Source organism: Acartia tonsa, chromosome 4, assembly GCF_053477335.1.
Source record: "Acartia tonsa isolate MP-2025a chromosome 4, ASM5347733v1, whole genome shotgun sequence".
In the NCBI taxonomy this organism is placed as follows: domain Eukaryota; kingdom Metazoa; phylum Arthropoda; class Copepoda; order Calanoida; family Acartiidae; genus Acartia; species Acartia tonsa.
The window spans coordinates 9,239,518-9,257,764 of NC_137263.1; the positions used below are offsets into that span (position 1 = coordinate 9,239,518).

The following is an 18,247-nucleotide window of genomic DNA, read 5'->3' on the forward strand; positions in this document are numbered from 1 at the left end:
AATCTATTGATCAAATGGTTTCTGAGAAAATTAAGGTTAGGTTCATTTTTAGGGGTTTTTTTAAGCCCAGAAGGGCTAGGGGTTGTCGGCAGGGGGTTGACTTCTAAACTAGAAGTTAGTTTATTAGCATTATAGCTTAAGTTTAAGCAATCATCACTATTGATCAAATGGTTTCTGAGAAAATTAAGGTTAGATTCATTTTTTTTTGAGTCCTGGAGGGCCAGGGGTGGACTTCTAAACTATAAGTTAGTTTATAAGCATAAAAGCTTAAGTTTAAGAAATCATCTATTGGTCAAATGGTTTCTGAGAAAATAAAGGTTAGGTTAATTTTTATGGGTTTTTTTGATCCCCGGGTGGCTAGGGGTTAGCGGCAGGGGGGGTGACTTCTATACCAAAAGCTAGTTTATAACCAAAAAGGCTTAAGTTTAAGAAATCATCTCTATTGGTCAAATGCTTCCTGAGAAAATAAAGGTTAGGTTCATTTTTATGGTTTATTTTAACCTCGGAGGGCTAGTGGTTAGCGGCAGGGGGATGATTTCTATACCAAAAGCTAGTTTATAACCATAAAGATTTAAGTATAAGAAATCATCTCTATTGGTCGAATTGTTTCTGAGAAAATTAAGGTTAGGTTAATTTTTAGGGTTTTTGAAGCCCTGGAGGGCTAGGGGTTGGCTGCAGGTGGGTGACTTCTAAACAATAAAAGTCCTAGAAATCTGACGTATTGATCAAATGGTTTCTGAGAAAATTAAGGTTAGGTTCATTTCTAGAGTTTTTTTGAGCCCCGGAGGGCTATGGTTTGCGGCAGGGGGGTGACTTCTAAACTTTAGTTAGTTTATAACCATAAAAGTTTAAGTTTAAGAAATCATCCCTATTGGTCAAATGATTTCTGAGAAAATTAAGGTTAGGTAGGTACATTTTTAGGGTTTTTTGAGCCCCGGAGGGCTGGGGGTTGGCGGCAGGGGGGTGACTTATAATCAAGGAGTTAGTTTATAACCTTAAAAGCTTAAGTTTAAGAAATCATCCCTATTGGTCAAATGGTTTCTGAGAAAATTAAGGTTAGGTTCATTTTTAGGGTTTTTTGGAGCCCCGGAGGGCTAGGGGTTGGAGGCAGGGGTGTGACTTATAATCTAGGAGTTAGTTTATAATCATAAAAGCTTAAGTTTAAGAAATTATCCCTTTGGTTCAAAGGGTTTGTGAGAAAATTAAGGTTAGGTTCATTTTTAGGATTTTTTTGAGCCCCAGAGGGCTAGGGGTTTGCAACAGGGAGGTGACTTATAATCTAGAAGTTAGTTTATAACCATAAAAGCTTAAGTTTAAGAAATCATCCCTATTGGTCAAATGGTTTCTAAGAAAATTAAAGTTAGGTTCTTTTTTAGGGTTTTTTGGAGCCCCGGAGGGCTAGGGGTTGGCGGCAGGGGGGTGACTTATAATCTAGGAGTTAGTTTATAATCATAAAAGCTTGAGTTTAAGAAATCATCCCTATTGGTCAAATGGTTTCTGAGAAAATTAAAGTTAGGTTCATTTTTAGGGTTTTTTGGAGCCCCGGAGGGCTAGGGATTGGCGGCAGGGGGGTGACTTCTAATCTAGAAGTTAGTTTATGACCATAAAAGCTTAAGTTTAAGAAATCATCCCTATTGGTCAAATGGTTTCTGAGAAAATTAAGGTTAGGTTCATTTTTAGGGGGGTTTTGAGCCCCGGGGGGCTAGGGGGTGGGGGTAGGGGGTTGACTTTGAAACCATAAGATGTTCATACCCCTAAAATCTTAAGTCCAAAAAATTTGCACGGTTCATCAAGTGGGTCCGGAGAAAACCCCCCCCCCCAGCATCAAAAAAGCTTCAGTTACGTCCCCCTTTTAAATTGTATTGCTGTAAAACTGTTCAGAAAATGTGTGATTTTAATTTATACCTATGTAATACCTAAGTCTGTACCTATACAGAACTATTCAAAAATTTATTATTTTTCATAAACTTATTCAAAGGTTCTCTAGAGAAACTATCTTCTCATTTATTCTCCAAAATTATAGTCGAAGCACAACTATCTATTTTTTTATTATATATTTTACATTATTTATCAAAATTGTGTGTTAATATTATTTGTAGGTATGTATAAAATGTATTGAATTTTGTATCTAAAGTTGAAATTAAATGTCATCCACACAAAGTTGTTCTAAATCAAATAAAACAGAATATTCCAAGAAACATATTTTTTAATCTAATATTTCAATATTTTTTATGATATAAAGCAAATACTTTTCCAATCAGCTCCAAAATATGAATACATAAGAGTTGGATGACTTTGTTTGTCTGTCCAGGGGCGTCCAAGCTTTTTTTTTTGGGGGGGGGGTAAAAAATTTTAGGGGGGGGGTAATTCGTGTTTGGGGGGGTGTAAAATGGCGCGCGAAGCGCGCCGAATTTTTTTTTAATTTTTACCCCGGGGGTAAAATTTATTGGGGGGGGTAATTACCCCCCCTAAAGTCTGTTGGGGGGGGGGGGTAAATTCTCCCCCCAAATCTGTTGGGGGGGTAATTACCCCCCCCAAACTAATTTACCCCGGGGGTAAAATTTTTGGGGGGGGTAATTTAATTATGTAAAAAAATCACCTACCTAATCTATTAAGTTAATAAGTACTATCCTATAACATAAAGTAGTAAGTAAGGTTTATTTGACTATAGCTTCAGATTTCATTACTTTTAATACTTGGTTCTCCTTTTTAGGAAAGCTTCACATAGATCCCATGATGGTTCCACACTATTATAAGTCAATCCTTTGAGTGGTTTTAGGCTATTTTTCTCCTCCCTTTTTACCCTTTAGAAAACACGAGTTCTTAGATGCTAAGGGCGCCACTACTATTCAAATATATAGTAGTATCTCATTCTTTAGAACATAAAAATACAATGATTAACTCACTAACCAATGAACCAATATGATTATACTTTAAAGTGAAGCGTCTTATAGGTCCTGGTAAGTTTTATAACTAGTTTTGAGACACCCTGACATCCTCCCAAAAGAAATCGCCTATAGAAATTCTTTTTCATTATTTAATGAAATATTTAATTTAGTTAGGTATCTATTTTATGGAATCTTCAGTGCTTTACAATTACATCATAGATCCCCCTCCCCCCCCCAAAAAAATTTTCAGTAAAATTTTTTTTTTAAGAACATTCAATTTGGAGGGGGGTAAATACCCCCCCCAAAAAAAATTTTGTAAAGAACATTTATTTTGGGGGGGGGTAATTACCCCCCCCCCAAAATTGTTTGGGGGGGGGGTAAATACCCCCCCCCCCAAATCGTTGGGGGTGCCTACGGCACCCCCAAGGTAGGGGTAATTTTTTTTTGGGGGGGGGTATTGTTCAAAAAATTTTGGGGGTGCCAAATGGCCCATTACCCCCCCCCCCCTTGGACGCCTATGTGTCTGTCCATACTAAAATCTTGCAAAATAGATTTTTTGTTTAAAGCTCAAGATTTCAATTTCTGCTCAACCAATTGAGTTCTCCGTTAAAGGGTAGCTTCAAATATGTGTCAGGATGGTTTTAGGCCATTTTTAACGTTCAAACAGAAAGACACTAAACGCTAGGGGCGAATCCACCAGTAAATACATTAAGGAGTTGGATGACTGTGTCTCTGTATGTACCAAGATCTTGCAAACTAAATAGAACATTCCATTTTGCTAAATAGCTTCAGAGCTGCTGCGGGCTAGTAACTTTTTCAACAAGTGTTATTGATTGAAGTATGCATGACGGCTACAAGTATTGCATGACCAAAACAAATAATTACTTTGGATGAAAAGAATTAATTCCCTCACAATGATTCAACTTATATGACTGTAGAGTTCCCTGTAGGATATATGTTTTCAACAGCTATGCTGCCTTATAATTAGGCTTTGCCAGTTTATAAACAGAGCTGTATCTTTAAATGTGTAGCTGTCGCCACTGCCAGTGCTGCCAATAAAACATGGATTTTTAAATGTTTGAAGTTTTTACGTATTATCATTATTTTTTTTATATTTTTACTAAAAATTCAAAATGTGTTTGTGATTTAAAGAACGCATATAGCCGTTACCCCGCGTAGCCAATTTGATTTTAATATCGCTATTAGGTTAGTGGCTGTACCTCTGGTAACGGTTTAAAGATCCAGCTCTGGTATTTTCTTTCATGCCCTAAAAGTAAACCAATTTCTAACATTAATTAAAATTTTCTTTTAAATTTCTGTTGTATTTTTAACTTGCCTTTTTTCAAATTTTCATATATTAGTGCTTTTTTATTTGATGCTGATGGGAAAAAAGAAAATTGCTAATTTTTGGATGACACTTAAAGAGCAATTAAATTTTAAAATTACACTTTTGGCACCGTTCTCCACGATTATGTCCAATAACAGCAAGGCATTTGTCTTTGTTAAGCTCAATATTTAAAACTAAAAACTTTAATGCAATTTATAATAACAAAATAAAATTATACAACAGATATAAATCAAATCTTTCTAGATTTTTTCATGTATTATCCTGAAACGTCAAAGCTAGAAAGATAAAATGCATTCTCAAACAAACCTTTCGATGATTTATTTTTAAGTCTTTAGATTTTAGGTTGAACAAGAAAACACAGCTGAAGAAATAAAAACTTATGGTTGTTAGATACAAAGCTTCCCTACAATAACATTGGTCTTAATGCTCACTAATGTCAAAAAGGTGTGTTGTGATAAAAAGCAGGAAAATATAACTTAAGGGTTCGAGTAAAAAAGCCAAACTGTGAAGTTTTATAGTTAAGCTAGTAAAGTTCTTAGGGATTAATCTTATCATTGTTAAACCATTATATTGCATATTTTTTTTAACATCATTTTATATGATTTATGACCTTTGCTTTTATGGATGTTGTCGTTCTTGTTTTGTTATGTATACAGTTTCCGTGTTGAACAAAGTATTATGTGCATTGTTGTTAACCCTTGGAACCATTTATAATGTGAATAATGTACTATGGAGTGCATTATCATTATCAAATATTTTCTATGCTTAAGGTGTGCCTGTGCGAAGCGGATTATATTAAAAACCTAGCCATCATAATTACCAGAAAGTCCGTTCATAATGTCGATTTTAAGGCCAAGTAATATGGTTATTTAAGACTTAGGTTTTAGATTTAAGGTATTAAGCGATTTTTTCAATAACATAAAAACACTATTAAAAAATGTCGACAGAATGGAATCATTTAAAAGTTGCCGAGGCTGACAATATTTTCGAAAGAGAACAAAATCATAATTAGCTTTAGATATATTATTATTTTATCTTTGCTTTTTTATGGGTGATATCATCCTTGTTAATACTACCTACGACAACATTTTTATCACACACTTTTTCTAACCCAACTATTGGGTAAAACAAAACTTTATATAAAATTATGTTTATACTTTTTAATTAATTTTCTGCTTACTGACAATCTGCAAGTGTTCATGTTTGTTTGTTCTACCGTTTAACTTTAGGCTACGTTTTTATGGATGTTCTCATATATAAATAAGTAGAAATTAAGCCGGAAAAAATGACATACATTATCCATTGGATTGCATACAAGGTGAAACTTGATATATTTTGAATTACTTTTAGTTATGTAATAACTTTACAAAAGTTTTGAAAATTTGATGTAGAAGCAATTTATGGTAGGCAGTTTTATGTGTTATAGTTTCTGAATAATCCAAATGTAGTTTTATTGGAAGAACTTTGCAAGTTTTTGCACTTTTTTTGCGGGGTTTTAGGGCTGCAATTTTTAATTTGAGGATTTTTAAACGAAATATATCACTCTTCTTCCCACCAGCTTATTTCACGAATAATATGAAAATAAGGAGATAAATAATCTATCTCCGGGGCTCCCTTTACCCGGCTTACCCTAAACTTATATAATACTAACCAGTATGATGACTTAAAGTTGGTTACAAAACAAGTTTGCTACATTATCTTATTTTTTGGGGTAAATTATAAAAAGTTGCAACTTATACTAAAAAAATCAATTAAGTATCATACGGTATATCGTTATATCTGATCAAGTAGTTTATATAATAATTCTAGTTTCAATAAGCGGCTGCAAAACTTGAAAATGTACACACACATACAAAAATTGGGACTTTCTAGTGACCTTACACCCCCCCCCCTTGTTTATTTAAATAAATAAAAAAGGTGGTGTCTTATCTTATTCATTCCTAACCCCTGGCGGGGTGTGCTAATCCTGTGTAACCTTACCTTGATATAATGTAAAACACAAAGACATGACAAACTACCTCCTTTTCAATTTAATCAAAAATGAATGAGAGGGGGCATCATGCTTAACAAAGCACTTTGTGAGAAACTGCTAAAAATTTAAACTTCGCCTGCAATTATGTATTGGATTTATACATTATTTAGCTTGTAGGAATAGGTCAATGGGAAGATTATGATATTTTCGCATTGGCTGCTGCCTATCACAAAAAATAGAAGACTGTGGCGAATTTCATGCTTTCAGTCTTTATGTATCTGAATTTCTGACGGCTGTAACTTCATTTATATATTGGCCAAAATTGAAATAAGTAACACTGATATTCTAATTTGTCTTGCCTACACTACTTATGAATATTATTGTCCTTGTCTTATGGGCTAGGTGACAGATACATGTATAATAATATATTCCTTATGTCAGAGATAACTTTACATTAATATTCATATCAAATCATTTATGTCATTTTTCCACTGTACCTACTTATTTTGTACTCTCCTATGTTCATATTAAACATTGAGGTTTTGTGTTGACTTTTTATTATTTAGTAAAAAGTTATGAACAATATGTTCCCTGTTATATAGACTCGGATAGCCTTGAGAACGGAATACAACACGAGACAACAAACCTTTTGATTGCAAGACCTTTGTCTTAGAAGTCCTAGCTTTCAATTGTAATGAGTTGCGCCTGTTTTGGGCCAATGCATCCCCAACTATTTATGTCGCGCACCTGACATAGCAGCATTAGGAACCATTTTCAACGTCTTTCGTTATGCCGTGGTGTTAAGCCGAGATTCGAACCTATCACCTCCTTGGTGAGCCACGGTCGCAGATAATGGAAATATAATACTGACCTACAATCTTAATATGATGACGACGTCAACATTAACTTATGTTGATACAATATCAGCTGTAAAAATTAGCAGGGGCTGGTATGTTAATAGCCATAGCTTTGATGGTTGCATTTTTACAGTCATATAATGGAATTTAACCATTATCTTGCAGGATGGGAGATGTAACTTAGCAGAAAAATGTGCAGATTTTTTAATAAATAAATTATTAATCTTTCTTCTAGTATTTACCATAAGCTGATCACAAAATTCTGTACTTTTAAGAAGTGGCAAATACTTTACTTAATCAACAATCGCTGAAAATAATTTTTAGCCTAGAATCACCTGCCTGAATGCTAGGGGGCGGTGCCACCAATGTAAAAGTATTCAAAGTACATGTCCAGAAAATATTCAATGATTCAAATAATAAAAATTGCACTTTTTAAGTCATATGTAATTCTAATTATAACAATTTTATCAAACACCCTACCCCTTCAAATGAATCAAATTATAAGGATAAAATTAAAAATGAACGTCACCCTTTATCCGTGCGACCAGTATAATTTATTATCATATTATGCTCATATTTAGAAGGTTTATTAAACGGTTCTACAAGGGAATATCTCCAGTGATCTAAAGGAATAAGACAATGGCTGATAAGTTATTGTACATCGCCAATGATAAAACACAAAGTTACCCCTTATGTAGATTACAATTAGTGGTTGTTGAAACGTTTGGATACTCAATTTAATGAACCAAGCAATAAAGTTAAGTAAAAGTTCCCAGAGTTGTTAACCCAAACGATCAACAAAACGTTATCATAACAAGGATGACAAAATCCATGAAAGCGAAGCTCTGAAATGGTAAGACAAACGAACATTAACTCATGTATAGTGGCAGAACTGAATAATCAGATTATAAATGAAGAGGCAAAACAAAATTGTGAAAAACTGCTTGATACAGGATAATGTTTATTGATATATACTTATATTTTTACCACTTGATTATAGAGTTGCTTTGTACTTTGTTGTCCTAGAAATCAGGACAATCGAATAATTAGATCATATAAAAATTTGTTGTTAAAAAATTAAAAAATCAACATTTTTAAAATGGACGTACGGACATTCTGGTAATGATTATGGAGTTACTACGCTTTCTTAATCGTATCTAACTTCTACAGGTATCACTGTGCAAAGTTTAAAATCGTTAGGACAATTCTAACATGTCTAAATTAACGAAAAAAGCTATCCGACCCTAATTATAGAAAAGCTTCAATTTTAAAAAGCATAAGATTAAAATAAAGAACGATAAAAGCATAAATTTCTATATATGATTAAATTCTCTGCAGGTAGATTCTAATTTCCAAACTAATGCAGGAATAGGATATATCCAATAAGCGAAATAAATCTAAAATAATATTTGGGGGGCAGATAAAGAGGTTGTCAATTCTATTAAGTGTCCCCCCCCCCCCCCCCACCTAACGACAGCTGAAAATCACGTATAGGTTTCGTGATTTAAAAAAATTTCTTTGTTAGTATAAGCTGAAATTAATATGTAATAATCTAGGGGCGATTTCTTTTTGGAGGTTGGTTGTACCCTCTCCCAAAATAGTTATGAACCTTCTCGGGACCTATGAGAAGCTAGTAGCTACCCTGTTAAGGAGAACCCGATCGGTTAAGCAATTAGCAAAATCTTTCGGTACAGACAAACAAACATTTTTTTACTTATAAGGACTAGTTGCTTTGCCTCTAGCCTCAAGGGGAGGGCGTGGGATGTCAGAACAAAAGCCTCAAACCACCACAAGATATTTATAAAGCTTTCCATAAAAGCACAGCCTATTCGGACGTGTAATTTACGAGATCTTTAGCTTGAGACAAAAAACCTTACCACTTTATATTATAGAATTTTAATAAAAAAAATTCAAATATATTGTATTATTATTATTTATTTATTTACTTATTTTATGATAAATTCACTGAGTGAAAAAGTCTTTTATACTTTTTAGTTATTTTTTATTCTGGATCTAATAATGGTTTTAAATCAAATTGTTAAGGAACAGGTCTGCCAGAATCATCAGAACTGGATGTATCCATGGATCTTATGCTCCTTGGCCGCTCAGGTGAAGCTTGGAATCCTGCAGATAGTGAACTTCTGGTGGCGGGGGAAGATGCAGGGGAAACTATCACCTCTTCCAATTGGATGTTATCGTCAGAACTGGATGTATCCATGGATCTGATGCTCCTTGGCCGCTCAGGTGACGCGCGGAATCCTGCAGATGGTGAACTTCTGGTGGCGGGGGAGGATGCAGGGGAAACTATCACCTCTTCCAATTGGATGCTATCGTCTTTTAATCCCCCCTTTCTTGTAAATACCCAGACTGCAATGATGTACAGGGTTGCATAGAGAGAGGAGGCAAAGCAAACTGCTGAAATACCATAACTGCTCCGAGATATGTGTATAGCACAGTAGTTTTCACTGGCCATATCCCTATAAGTTATATTTCTATGAGTAAGAGCAGCGTAGATAAAGAAAACAAAGAACATTATTACCTGGGACAGAAGCATCGCATAGTGAGAATTATTCATAAGCCAGACAACAGTGTTTTCTTTTCTTGATAGCGTTCCATCAGCCCAGGCATCCTCTACCATAATTTTACAAGCCAGGCCAATGATGACAGTGAACAGAGATATACATCCAGCAACCAGAGCGAACTCCAAGAAACCAACATTGCAGTCTCCGGGATCATTGGTTACATACAGCATAAAGAACAAGGCGGCAGATACCAGCGGCAGGATGGGTCCTAACAGCTGCCCCGCGTTCAGATGCGGGCTGTCACATGGCGGGTTCTTGGTCAAATCCAAATTGTATCTATTCCAAGTCATGTTTTCGGCTGATTCACTTCTTTGTAGTCTAAAAAGATAAAATATAATTAATACACAAAATTTAATTTTGATAAAATAATAACAACTTTAAATGCTTACGTATACATTGTAAAAATTATGTATTTAATACCAGTTTTGTTAGACCCTAGGATCTAACAAAATGGGTTGAACTTTGATTGTTTTTTATTTTAATATCCACAGAAAGCTATCTATAATACGATGCAATAAATAACTATTATAAATTAAGTAAAAAAAATTTGAAAGCTATCTATAATACGATGCGATAGATAACTATTATAAATTAAGTAAAAAAATTAGAAAGCTATCTATAATACGGTGCGATAGATAACTATTCTAAATTAAGTAAAAAAAAATAGAAAGCTATCTATATTAAGATGCGATAAATAACTATTCTAAATTAAGTAAAAAAATTTAGAAAGCTCTCTATAATACGATGCGATAGATAACTATTATAAATTAAGTAAAAAAAATTTGAAAGCTATCTATAATACGATGCGATAGATAACTATTATAAATTAAGTAAAAAAATTAGAAAGCTATCTATAATACGGTGCGATAAATAAATATTATAAATTAAGTAAAAAAATAGAAAGCTATCTATAATACGGTGCGATAGATAACTATTCTAAATAAAGTAAAAAAAATAGAAAGCTATCTATAATACGATGCGATAAATAACTATTCTAAATTAAGTAAAAAAATTTAGAAAGCTCTCTATAATACGATGCGATAGATAACTATTATAAATTAAGTAAAAAAATTAGAAAGCTATCTATAATACGGTGCGATAGATAACTATTCTAAATTAAGTAAAAAAAAAAATAGAAAGCTATCTATATTAAGATGCGATAAATAACTATTCTAAATAAAGTAAAAAAATAGAAAGCTATCTATAATACGATGCGATAAATAACTATTCTAAATTAGGAAAAAAAATAAGAAAGCTATCTATAAAACGATGCGATAAATAACTATTATAAATTAAGTAAAAAATTAAAAAGCTATCTATAATACGATGCGATAAATAACTATTCTAAATTAGGAAAAAAAATAAGAAAGCTATCTATAAAACGATGCGATAAATAACTATTATAAATTAAAAATAAAAAAATAAGAAAGCTATCTATAATACAATGCGATAAAAAATTATTATAAATTAAATAAAAAAAATTACCTTTCTTGATTTAAGTCAGATAACCTTTCGTGTCGGTGGTCAAAAATATAATGAGATAAATAAAAATTTATAAACTCGTAGATTTTTCAAATTTTAATTCGAGGATTTTTCAAATTTTCGTTCGCGGATTTTTTTTCCAATTTAATTATTTTCGAGGATTAAAAAAAAATTAGTTATAATTTAACTTGAATATTGAAATCAAAATGATCTAAAATAGTTTTAAATTAAATTATTGTGTTAAGTATAATTTTAGGAAAAATAAAAATAAAGTAAGGTAGAGAACAGCTTATACCACTAACGAAATTAATTCGGAAAAAAATCACGAAACCTATACGTGTTTTAACAGCTGTCGTTGGGGGCCAACACATCGTTATGACGGTTTTTGCCCCTTTTTTGGGGGAAGGAGTCGTTTTAGGGCCATAGACTATTTCTTCATTTTTGTAGAACTTTTCATGGCACATCATTTGTTATTAATGCATCAACCACCTCTGGCGAACCGTTTTGCCGTTATTATTAATAATCTTGTTTTAACAATTGAAATCCATCTCGACGAAAAACGGTTAGCTGCACAAAAAAATTACTTAATATGAAATTTAGTAAATTAATTTACCTAAATAAAAGTATTTCTGAGTGATCTTTCACACACATAATAAAGTAGAGTAGCCACGTTAATCAAGAAAATGTTTTTTTTTAAGTTTGAAGGTTATATATCACGACGAGTTACAATAATAATAGAAATAATAACACCATATACTACAATAATTATGATAATAATGGTTACAGTATAAACTTAATTGTACTTACAGCTATCAAAAAGGATCACAACATCCATAAGTAGCGAAGAACAAAAATCCGTGGATGGAACTGACGGTCATAGTTGTTTTCTTCAAACGACGGGAAATTTAATTTTGATATCTTCAACTGAAAAAATTTTGAAAATCGGTCCATAAACACCAAAGATATGAGGGAAAATGTAAAAAACATAAAAATAGCTAAAAACCTGCAAAAAGGCAGTCTGACTGTCATTGTTGGTTCTTCAAACGACGGAAAATTTAATTTTGATATCTCTAACTGAAAAAAATTTGAAAATCGGACCATAAACACCAAAGATATGAGGAAAAATGTGGAAAATAAAAAATAGCCTAAAACCTGCTAAAAAGCCGTCCGACCGCCAATGATGTTTTTTAGTTAATTGTGCTCCTTAATGATAAGAATGTTGTCAAAAAATGTTAGCATTCTATCTTTTATAGGAGCTGAGTAAATCCCATTTCCCCCATAGCGTTACGGACTGACGGACAAAGTGAATTATAGAGTTGCTTCGCTACTAAAAACCTTTAGGGACCAGTCATAGACGTCCAAGGGGGGGGGGGTTAAAGGGCTGATTACCCCCCCCCCCCCCAAAAAAAAAAAAAAAAATATTGAATTTTCAATTTTTACCCCCCCCCCCAAATAAAAAAAAATGCCCCTATTAAATAAAGATTACCCCCCCCCCCCCAAATAAAAAAGCTTGGACGCCCCTGGGACCAGTGTAATAAACATGCCAATGTCCTCTTCTTCCTTGTAATATCTTCCACTAAAACTCTCAACATTAAAGTATCTAAATTGACCCAACCTTAAAGTCAAATAAAAAGACCGAAAACCAATATAACCTTAAGAAAAATAAATTTTAAAAAATCTTACCTGTCTACATAGTTGGATTGGATATTATTATCGAAAAAAAATGCTATACAAAGTTGGAATCAAAATAACTAAACATCAATCTAAATGTACATATTTTTTTTTATTTTATAAATGATACGCTCAAAATACAAAGTCTAACATGCCTAATTTTTAATTAACAATCAATTATTCATTATGGACGGACAAAAATACCCTAAATGTAAAAAAATCTTCGCTTTCCATAAAAAAGACACATTAAAGATTTATATTTTTATTAAAAGGATAATTGCATCATTGACTTAAAATTACAATTAATTAAAAACACACAAACATATAACTCTATATCTTTTTTAATTCTTAAATAAAAATAAAATAAGCAATATTATAAGTTCAAATAAAAAATCTTTCTCTTTTTAACAGAAAAAAGTTAAATAACAAAATTAGTATTTATTGTATCGTTTAGAATACGATACGTTTTCGTATGGCTCAATACCGGTTCTTATCCAGCAGAAACAATAAGATTCGGAGCCATATATGAAATAAAAATTTCAGCTTCGAAACCGATAAATATCCGCTGGATTAGAACCGGTTCTCAGCTATATTGAAAACTTATGTATAGCATCGTATTACAGACAATTTACGGTTATAGTCCCTTTTGTGGCAACGCTCCTTAAAGGGGCAATTATTCGTTTTTTTTCACAGTAGCTTTTCTACTATTTCTAGCCCCTGCGGGGCCATTTGCCTAACCCTGTGGGGCAATCACCTAACCCAATATAACCTAACCAAACCTAAAATAACCTACCAAAAGCCATTTATAAAATACGACAAATCGCCCCTAAAGGGGCGTTGCTACGAAAGGGACTATTCCCCAATTTTCTTCGTATGATAAAATCAAAACCAGTTTGGTTAGTTTTAATCTCATAACTTTTCATTTTAAAATCAGCGGAAAGCTGTCTATATTATGATGCGATATATTTATATTCTCCGTCTGAAAAAAGTGGTGCACAAAAGTTTTAAATCCATTTCTGTTAATGGATTTAGTTCAAAACAACTAATGCAAAATTTTATATTGCATCTGCCTTATAATTTAGTATATTAATATAAAATATATTTAAATTAAGTAATTTAACAAGTTTATAAAGAGTAAATTGAATCATAAAACATATTTTATAATCAAGTAAGATATTATAAGGGTTTAAAATTATAAAATCGTACCTATTAATTTCAAAATTCAGTTTTAAACACCATAAATAAACTTTATTTTAAACATTTTTGTAAGAAATTTTGTAAAATAACAAGGTGCAACAATATGTAAATAATTTCAACATATATAATCTAATTTAAATGTAATCGAAGGCTTTATTTATATCCAAGGACGTTAGAGAAATTTTCCCAAATCCAGGGAGAGATAGAACAAGAAGGCTAAAGTTGATATCTCTCCTCGACCCCCCCCCCCCAAAAAAAAAAAATAAAGTAACATTATAAACAATCAAAGGCAGAATTTTACACATATGAATTTGGGGGGAGAAAAACTGAAATTTCCTTCATCCTTACAAAAATTAATATTTCCAAGTAGAGTCTCGCAGACACCCCCCCCCCCCCCATACCTCTCTAATTTAAATTTAATTGATAATTTTTTATAATTATTAGTTTTTTAGGTTAATTTTGATATAATTAATAAGGTTTTAACCAATTATGCTAAAATAACATGTAAATATTACTTTTTTTTCTAGAATTGCTGTAAACATTTGTATCAGTGTGCGAGCATTGTACCAAAATTTTCAGTTAATTCATTTTAGGGCTTAAATATAAAATTAGTAAGTTAAGAATTAAGAAAGTGTTTTAGGGTGTTGGAAAAGTGGATTAAAGTTTATTCATAAACATTTTTTAAAAATTTATATTTTCTTATCGCCTTTCATAATGTTAATTTTTATATAATTTTTTGCTAAAGAAATGAATTATCTGCAATTATATTACACACTTTTATACTTAATGTTGCAGCTAAATATATTGTTAATTAATCTAAGGGCGAGGCTATGAAGACGCCTTGTTCTTGCCGGCATGATTGTTCATAAAGTGTGTGATGATATCAATAGGAACTGGAAACACAATGGTGCTGTTCTTCTCTGCTGAGATGTTGTTCAGTGTCTGCAGGTAGCGCAACTAAATAACAAAAATAAATTTATTAAAAGTAAAGTTAGGATATATTTGAAGTCGGTCAGCTTTAATCATTAATTTTAACATATTGGATTTATCGGCGCTTCCACACAAAAGAGCCTATTAAGCCATTAAATCCCCACACTAGTCTTTAAATAAGTTAAAATAAGGGGAGGAGGGGTAGTTTTTTCCTTTCTGTACCCCTGTGGGGCCTATACCTACAGTGCTGCCACCATACTAGGTTACCCAATCCTATCCTAACCTGACATAATTTTATCCTTAGCTAAGATGTTTTTTTTATGATGAATATTATTATATAGCTATAAACAAATACATTTACAAACAAAAATGTTAAAAAGAAACATCTTGTATTTTTTCTCATAATTCAACTTGCAAAATGTGTCATATAAGATTTAGCTGCTTTAAACATAAAATTTCGTGTTATTTTTGATTATCTATAATTTAATATTTTCAGTTAATTATGCAAGAGTTATTAAAATTAATTAATGTTTGAAAAGAATAATAATTAATTAAATTTATTGTATAGTTATAAAATTAAAATTAATAGGCTCTCACTTCTTTTTTTTGTTTTAGTACATTTACATTTTTTAGTAGTAATGAATATATTGTAATTGTACTACAAAAAATCTAGACCCCCCTCCCTCTCTTAAATTGTACCTAGCACCTAGCGGACCCTAATTCAGAAGATTTTTTTGACATCTTAGACAGGTTTTAAAATCTAATACAAATACAAGAATGACTTTCTTTTCTTTATATTTTTTTTTTAAAATCAACTAAATATTTCTTAATTAAGATAAAAAATATATGAAACCATCGGCGTTAAGATTTTTTCTAAAAATTTACTTTTAAACAAATTTAACCTAAGAAAAAACAGACATATGAGTTTAAAAACAGAAATACGAGTGGGGGGGGGGGGGGTGTATGGGTAGTATACTGGCATTTGAAATGATTAAGTTGAATTTGCATAATGTTTTATTCGATAAAATTTTCGATATTGTGTTTTTATTCATAAACATATACACATACATATATACTGTTATATTTGTTAATGTTTAAGCGTTGAAATATTAAATCTTTGACATCTTGACCAAGTTTGTGATGCCTTAGGCTTAGACATACTTATTTGTTTTCTTAAAGCCCTTAATAATCTAAGTAATGCATTTTATTTTACAGTGTAAGAATGCAGGAATCTAAAGGGATATGACGATGAACGATAAATTGAAGTACATCCCCAATGACGATTCACAAAATTACCTCTTCTGTAAGTTGAAATTATTGGTCGAAAAGTAACTGAAGAATTTGATGCAACGAATAAGATAACTTTACTATAAACTTTAGATTTCAGTGCAATTTACAGTCTAATGTCCCCTCCCTCCCTCCCTGACACGAATGTATGAACTATTTTTTTAACGTCTTTAGTTAGACTCGGGTCCACTTAAACATTTAAAAAAAAAACACATAATGGTTTTGTTTTAAGTAGACGTAATCGTTACGAATGGATAATTTCTCTAAAAAAAATTCAATTTTCACCTGAAGTGCGGCTGGTGATTCACAGATGACCTCAGCCGCGTGTCTGAGTGCTCTACTAGCTTTGTGCTCTCCCTCGGCGGCTATTACCTACAATACAACACATGCTTAACATTTCTGATGAGCTTTTTAATTATTTTCATCCTAATTGGATCTGACAAATGATGAATCGTTCATTATTACATAAATATTTAACTATTTGCTTAGCTGTTCAGATATATATAGACAGATAGATATCACTAACCTTAGCTCTGTCCTCTCTAGCAGCTACAGCCTCGGCGGCTAAAGCTCTCATTAGCTGTTCAGATATATATAGACAGATAGATATCACTAACCTTAGCTCTAACCTCTCTAGCAGCTACAGCCACGGCGGCTATAGCTCTCATTGGCTGTTCAGATATATATAGACAGATAGATAACACTAACCTTAGCTCTGTCCTCTCTAGCAGCTACAGCCTCGGCGGCCATAGTTCTTTTTAGCTGTGCAGATATGTATGTATAGATAGATATTACTAACCTTAGCTCTGTCCTCTCTAGCAGCTTTAACCTCTGCGGCTATAGCTCTCATTAGCTGTTTAGATATACATATATAGACAGACAGATAACACTAACCTTAGCTCTGGCCTCTCTAGCAGCTTCAGCCTCGGCGGCCATAGCTCTCTGTAGTTGCTGGGGCAGTCTTACGTCTTTTCTAAAAAATAATGAAATTGAAATTTACAACATACTTGTATCTTTAATGAAATTACAGACCAATCGACGGCCAGACAGGCCAAATGGATGCCTATATATTAATTAATCCATTTTGTAGTGCCTTACCCCTAACGGGGGTTCTAACCCTGCGGGGCTACTCAGTACGAAATATAACCTAACCTGCCCTAAAGTAATAGTAATAATTACCAACCCTCTTATTTTCTAAAAAAAAGAGGAGGAAAGGAAAGGTTACTTGTGCTTGATGAGGCACGTTCAAGGATAATGCCTATATTTATTTTGTCTTTAATTTGGCGGCCTAGTCGCGGATTGCATGTAGCTGTCCTAGAGTAAAGAATAACTTACACTTCAACTCTCTCGACTTTGACCCCCCAGGGATCCGTGGCCTCGTCCAGAGACACCTGCATGTCGTTGGCTATTGACTCGCGTTCTGACAGAATATCACCCAGGCTCTTCGTACCCAACACATTTCTACAATTTAAAAATTGGATCAGGTGCAGTTCGCGGTAAAATTATCTCTATGACATTTAAAGGCTGCTATTGGCCAAATGTTGCAACGTATATATTATGCTCGCACCAAATTTTAACTAACAAAAGAAGGTCTACAAATAATCTGGTATAGTCTCTACTTAATAATGCAGTTCACATAAATATGAATTATAAAAATAAATTTTAAAAAAATAATTGCTTTTTTTTCAAAACTGTAGACAGGTCAAATTAAATGCACTTTTTTTAAACTTTAAAGCTTATGAAAACACTGAATTTTATGAAAAGGTCTTATCGCATGTCTTTTGTATTAATAAAATGGTTATAATTCTCAAACATTAGGTTTAATTTTCAAAAAAGATTGGTTATTTCATTTTCAATGAAGTCATTGCATTAGAAAGAATTTTTTTTGTATGTCCTTTAAAACCTCGCTGACCAGTTAACCTACAGAATTTAACATTTCAGGGAAGCTGTATTATATGCCCCGGGCCCGGGTATGTTTAAAATATTTTCTTATAAATATGTAGATTCATAAAAAAGACTTCATATGAACTAAA

General features: G+C 32.5%; 2 protein-coding genes across 3 annotated transcripts in view; both read right to left on the reverse strand.

Moving 5' to 3' along the window:
* Window positions 1-8,984: 8,984 nt before the first annotated feature.
* LOC145318214 (uncharacterized) lies at window positions 8,985-11,209 on the reverse strand. Its single transcript, XM_080159550.1, has 2 exons — window positions 11,133-11,209; window positions 8,985-9,965 (listed from the first exon to the last, which is right to left on the reverse strand). The coding sequence occupies exon 2, from the start codon at window positions 9,935-9,937 to the stop codon at window positions 9,104-9,106; it is 834 nt and encodes a 277-aa protein (XP_080015676.1). The 5' UTR covers window positions 9,938-9,965; window positions 11,133-11,209; the 3' UTR covers window positions 8,985-9,103.
* Window positions 11,210-13,053: 1,844 nt separating this feature from the next.
* Window positions 13,054-18,247, reverse strand: part of LOC145315957 (band 7 protein AGAP004871-like) — a 32,217-nt gene continuing 27,023 nt past the window's right edge. For both annotated transcript variants that reach the window (XM_080156193.1, XM_080156192.1), the window contains 4 exons: window positions 17,550-17,675; window positions 17,109-17,187; window positions 16,500-16,586; window positions 13,054-14,954 (listed from right to left, as the gene is read on the reverse strand). In XM_080156193.1, the coding sequence (XP_080012319.1) occupies window positions 14,826-14,954; window positions 16,500-16,586; window positions 17,109-17,187; window positions 17,550-17,675 (421 nt within the window). In that variant the 3' untranslated portion in view covers window positions 13,054-14,825. The remainder of the gene's footprint in view (window positions 14,955-16,499; window positions 16,587-17,108; window positions 17,188-17,549; window positions 17,676-18,247) is intronic.

Excerpts from the sequence above, each read along its gene's own strand:
- LOC145318214 (XM_080159550.1), bottom strand. The coding sequence starts at position 9,937 with ATGACTTGGAATAGATACAATTTGGATTTGACCAAGAACCCGCCATGT.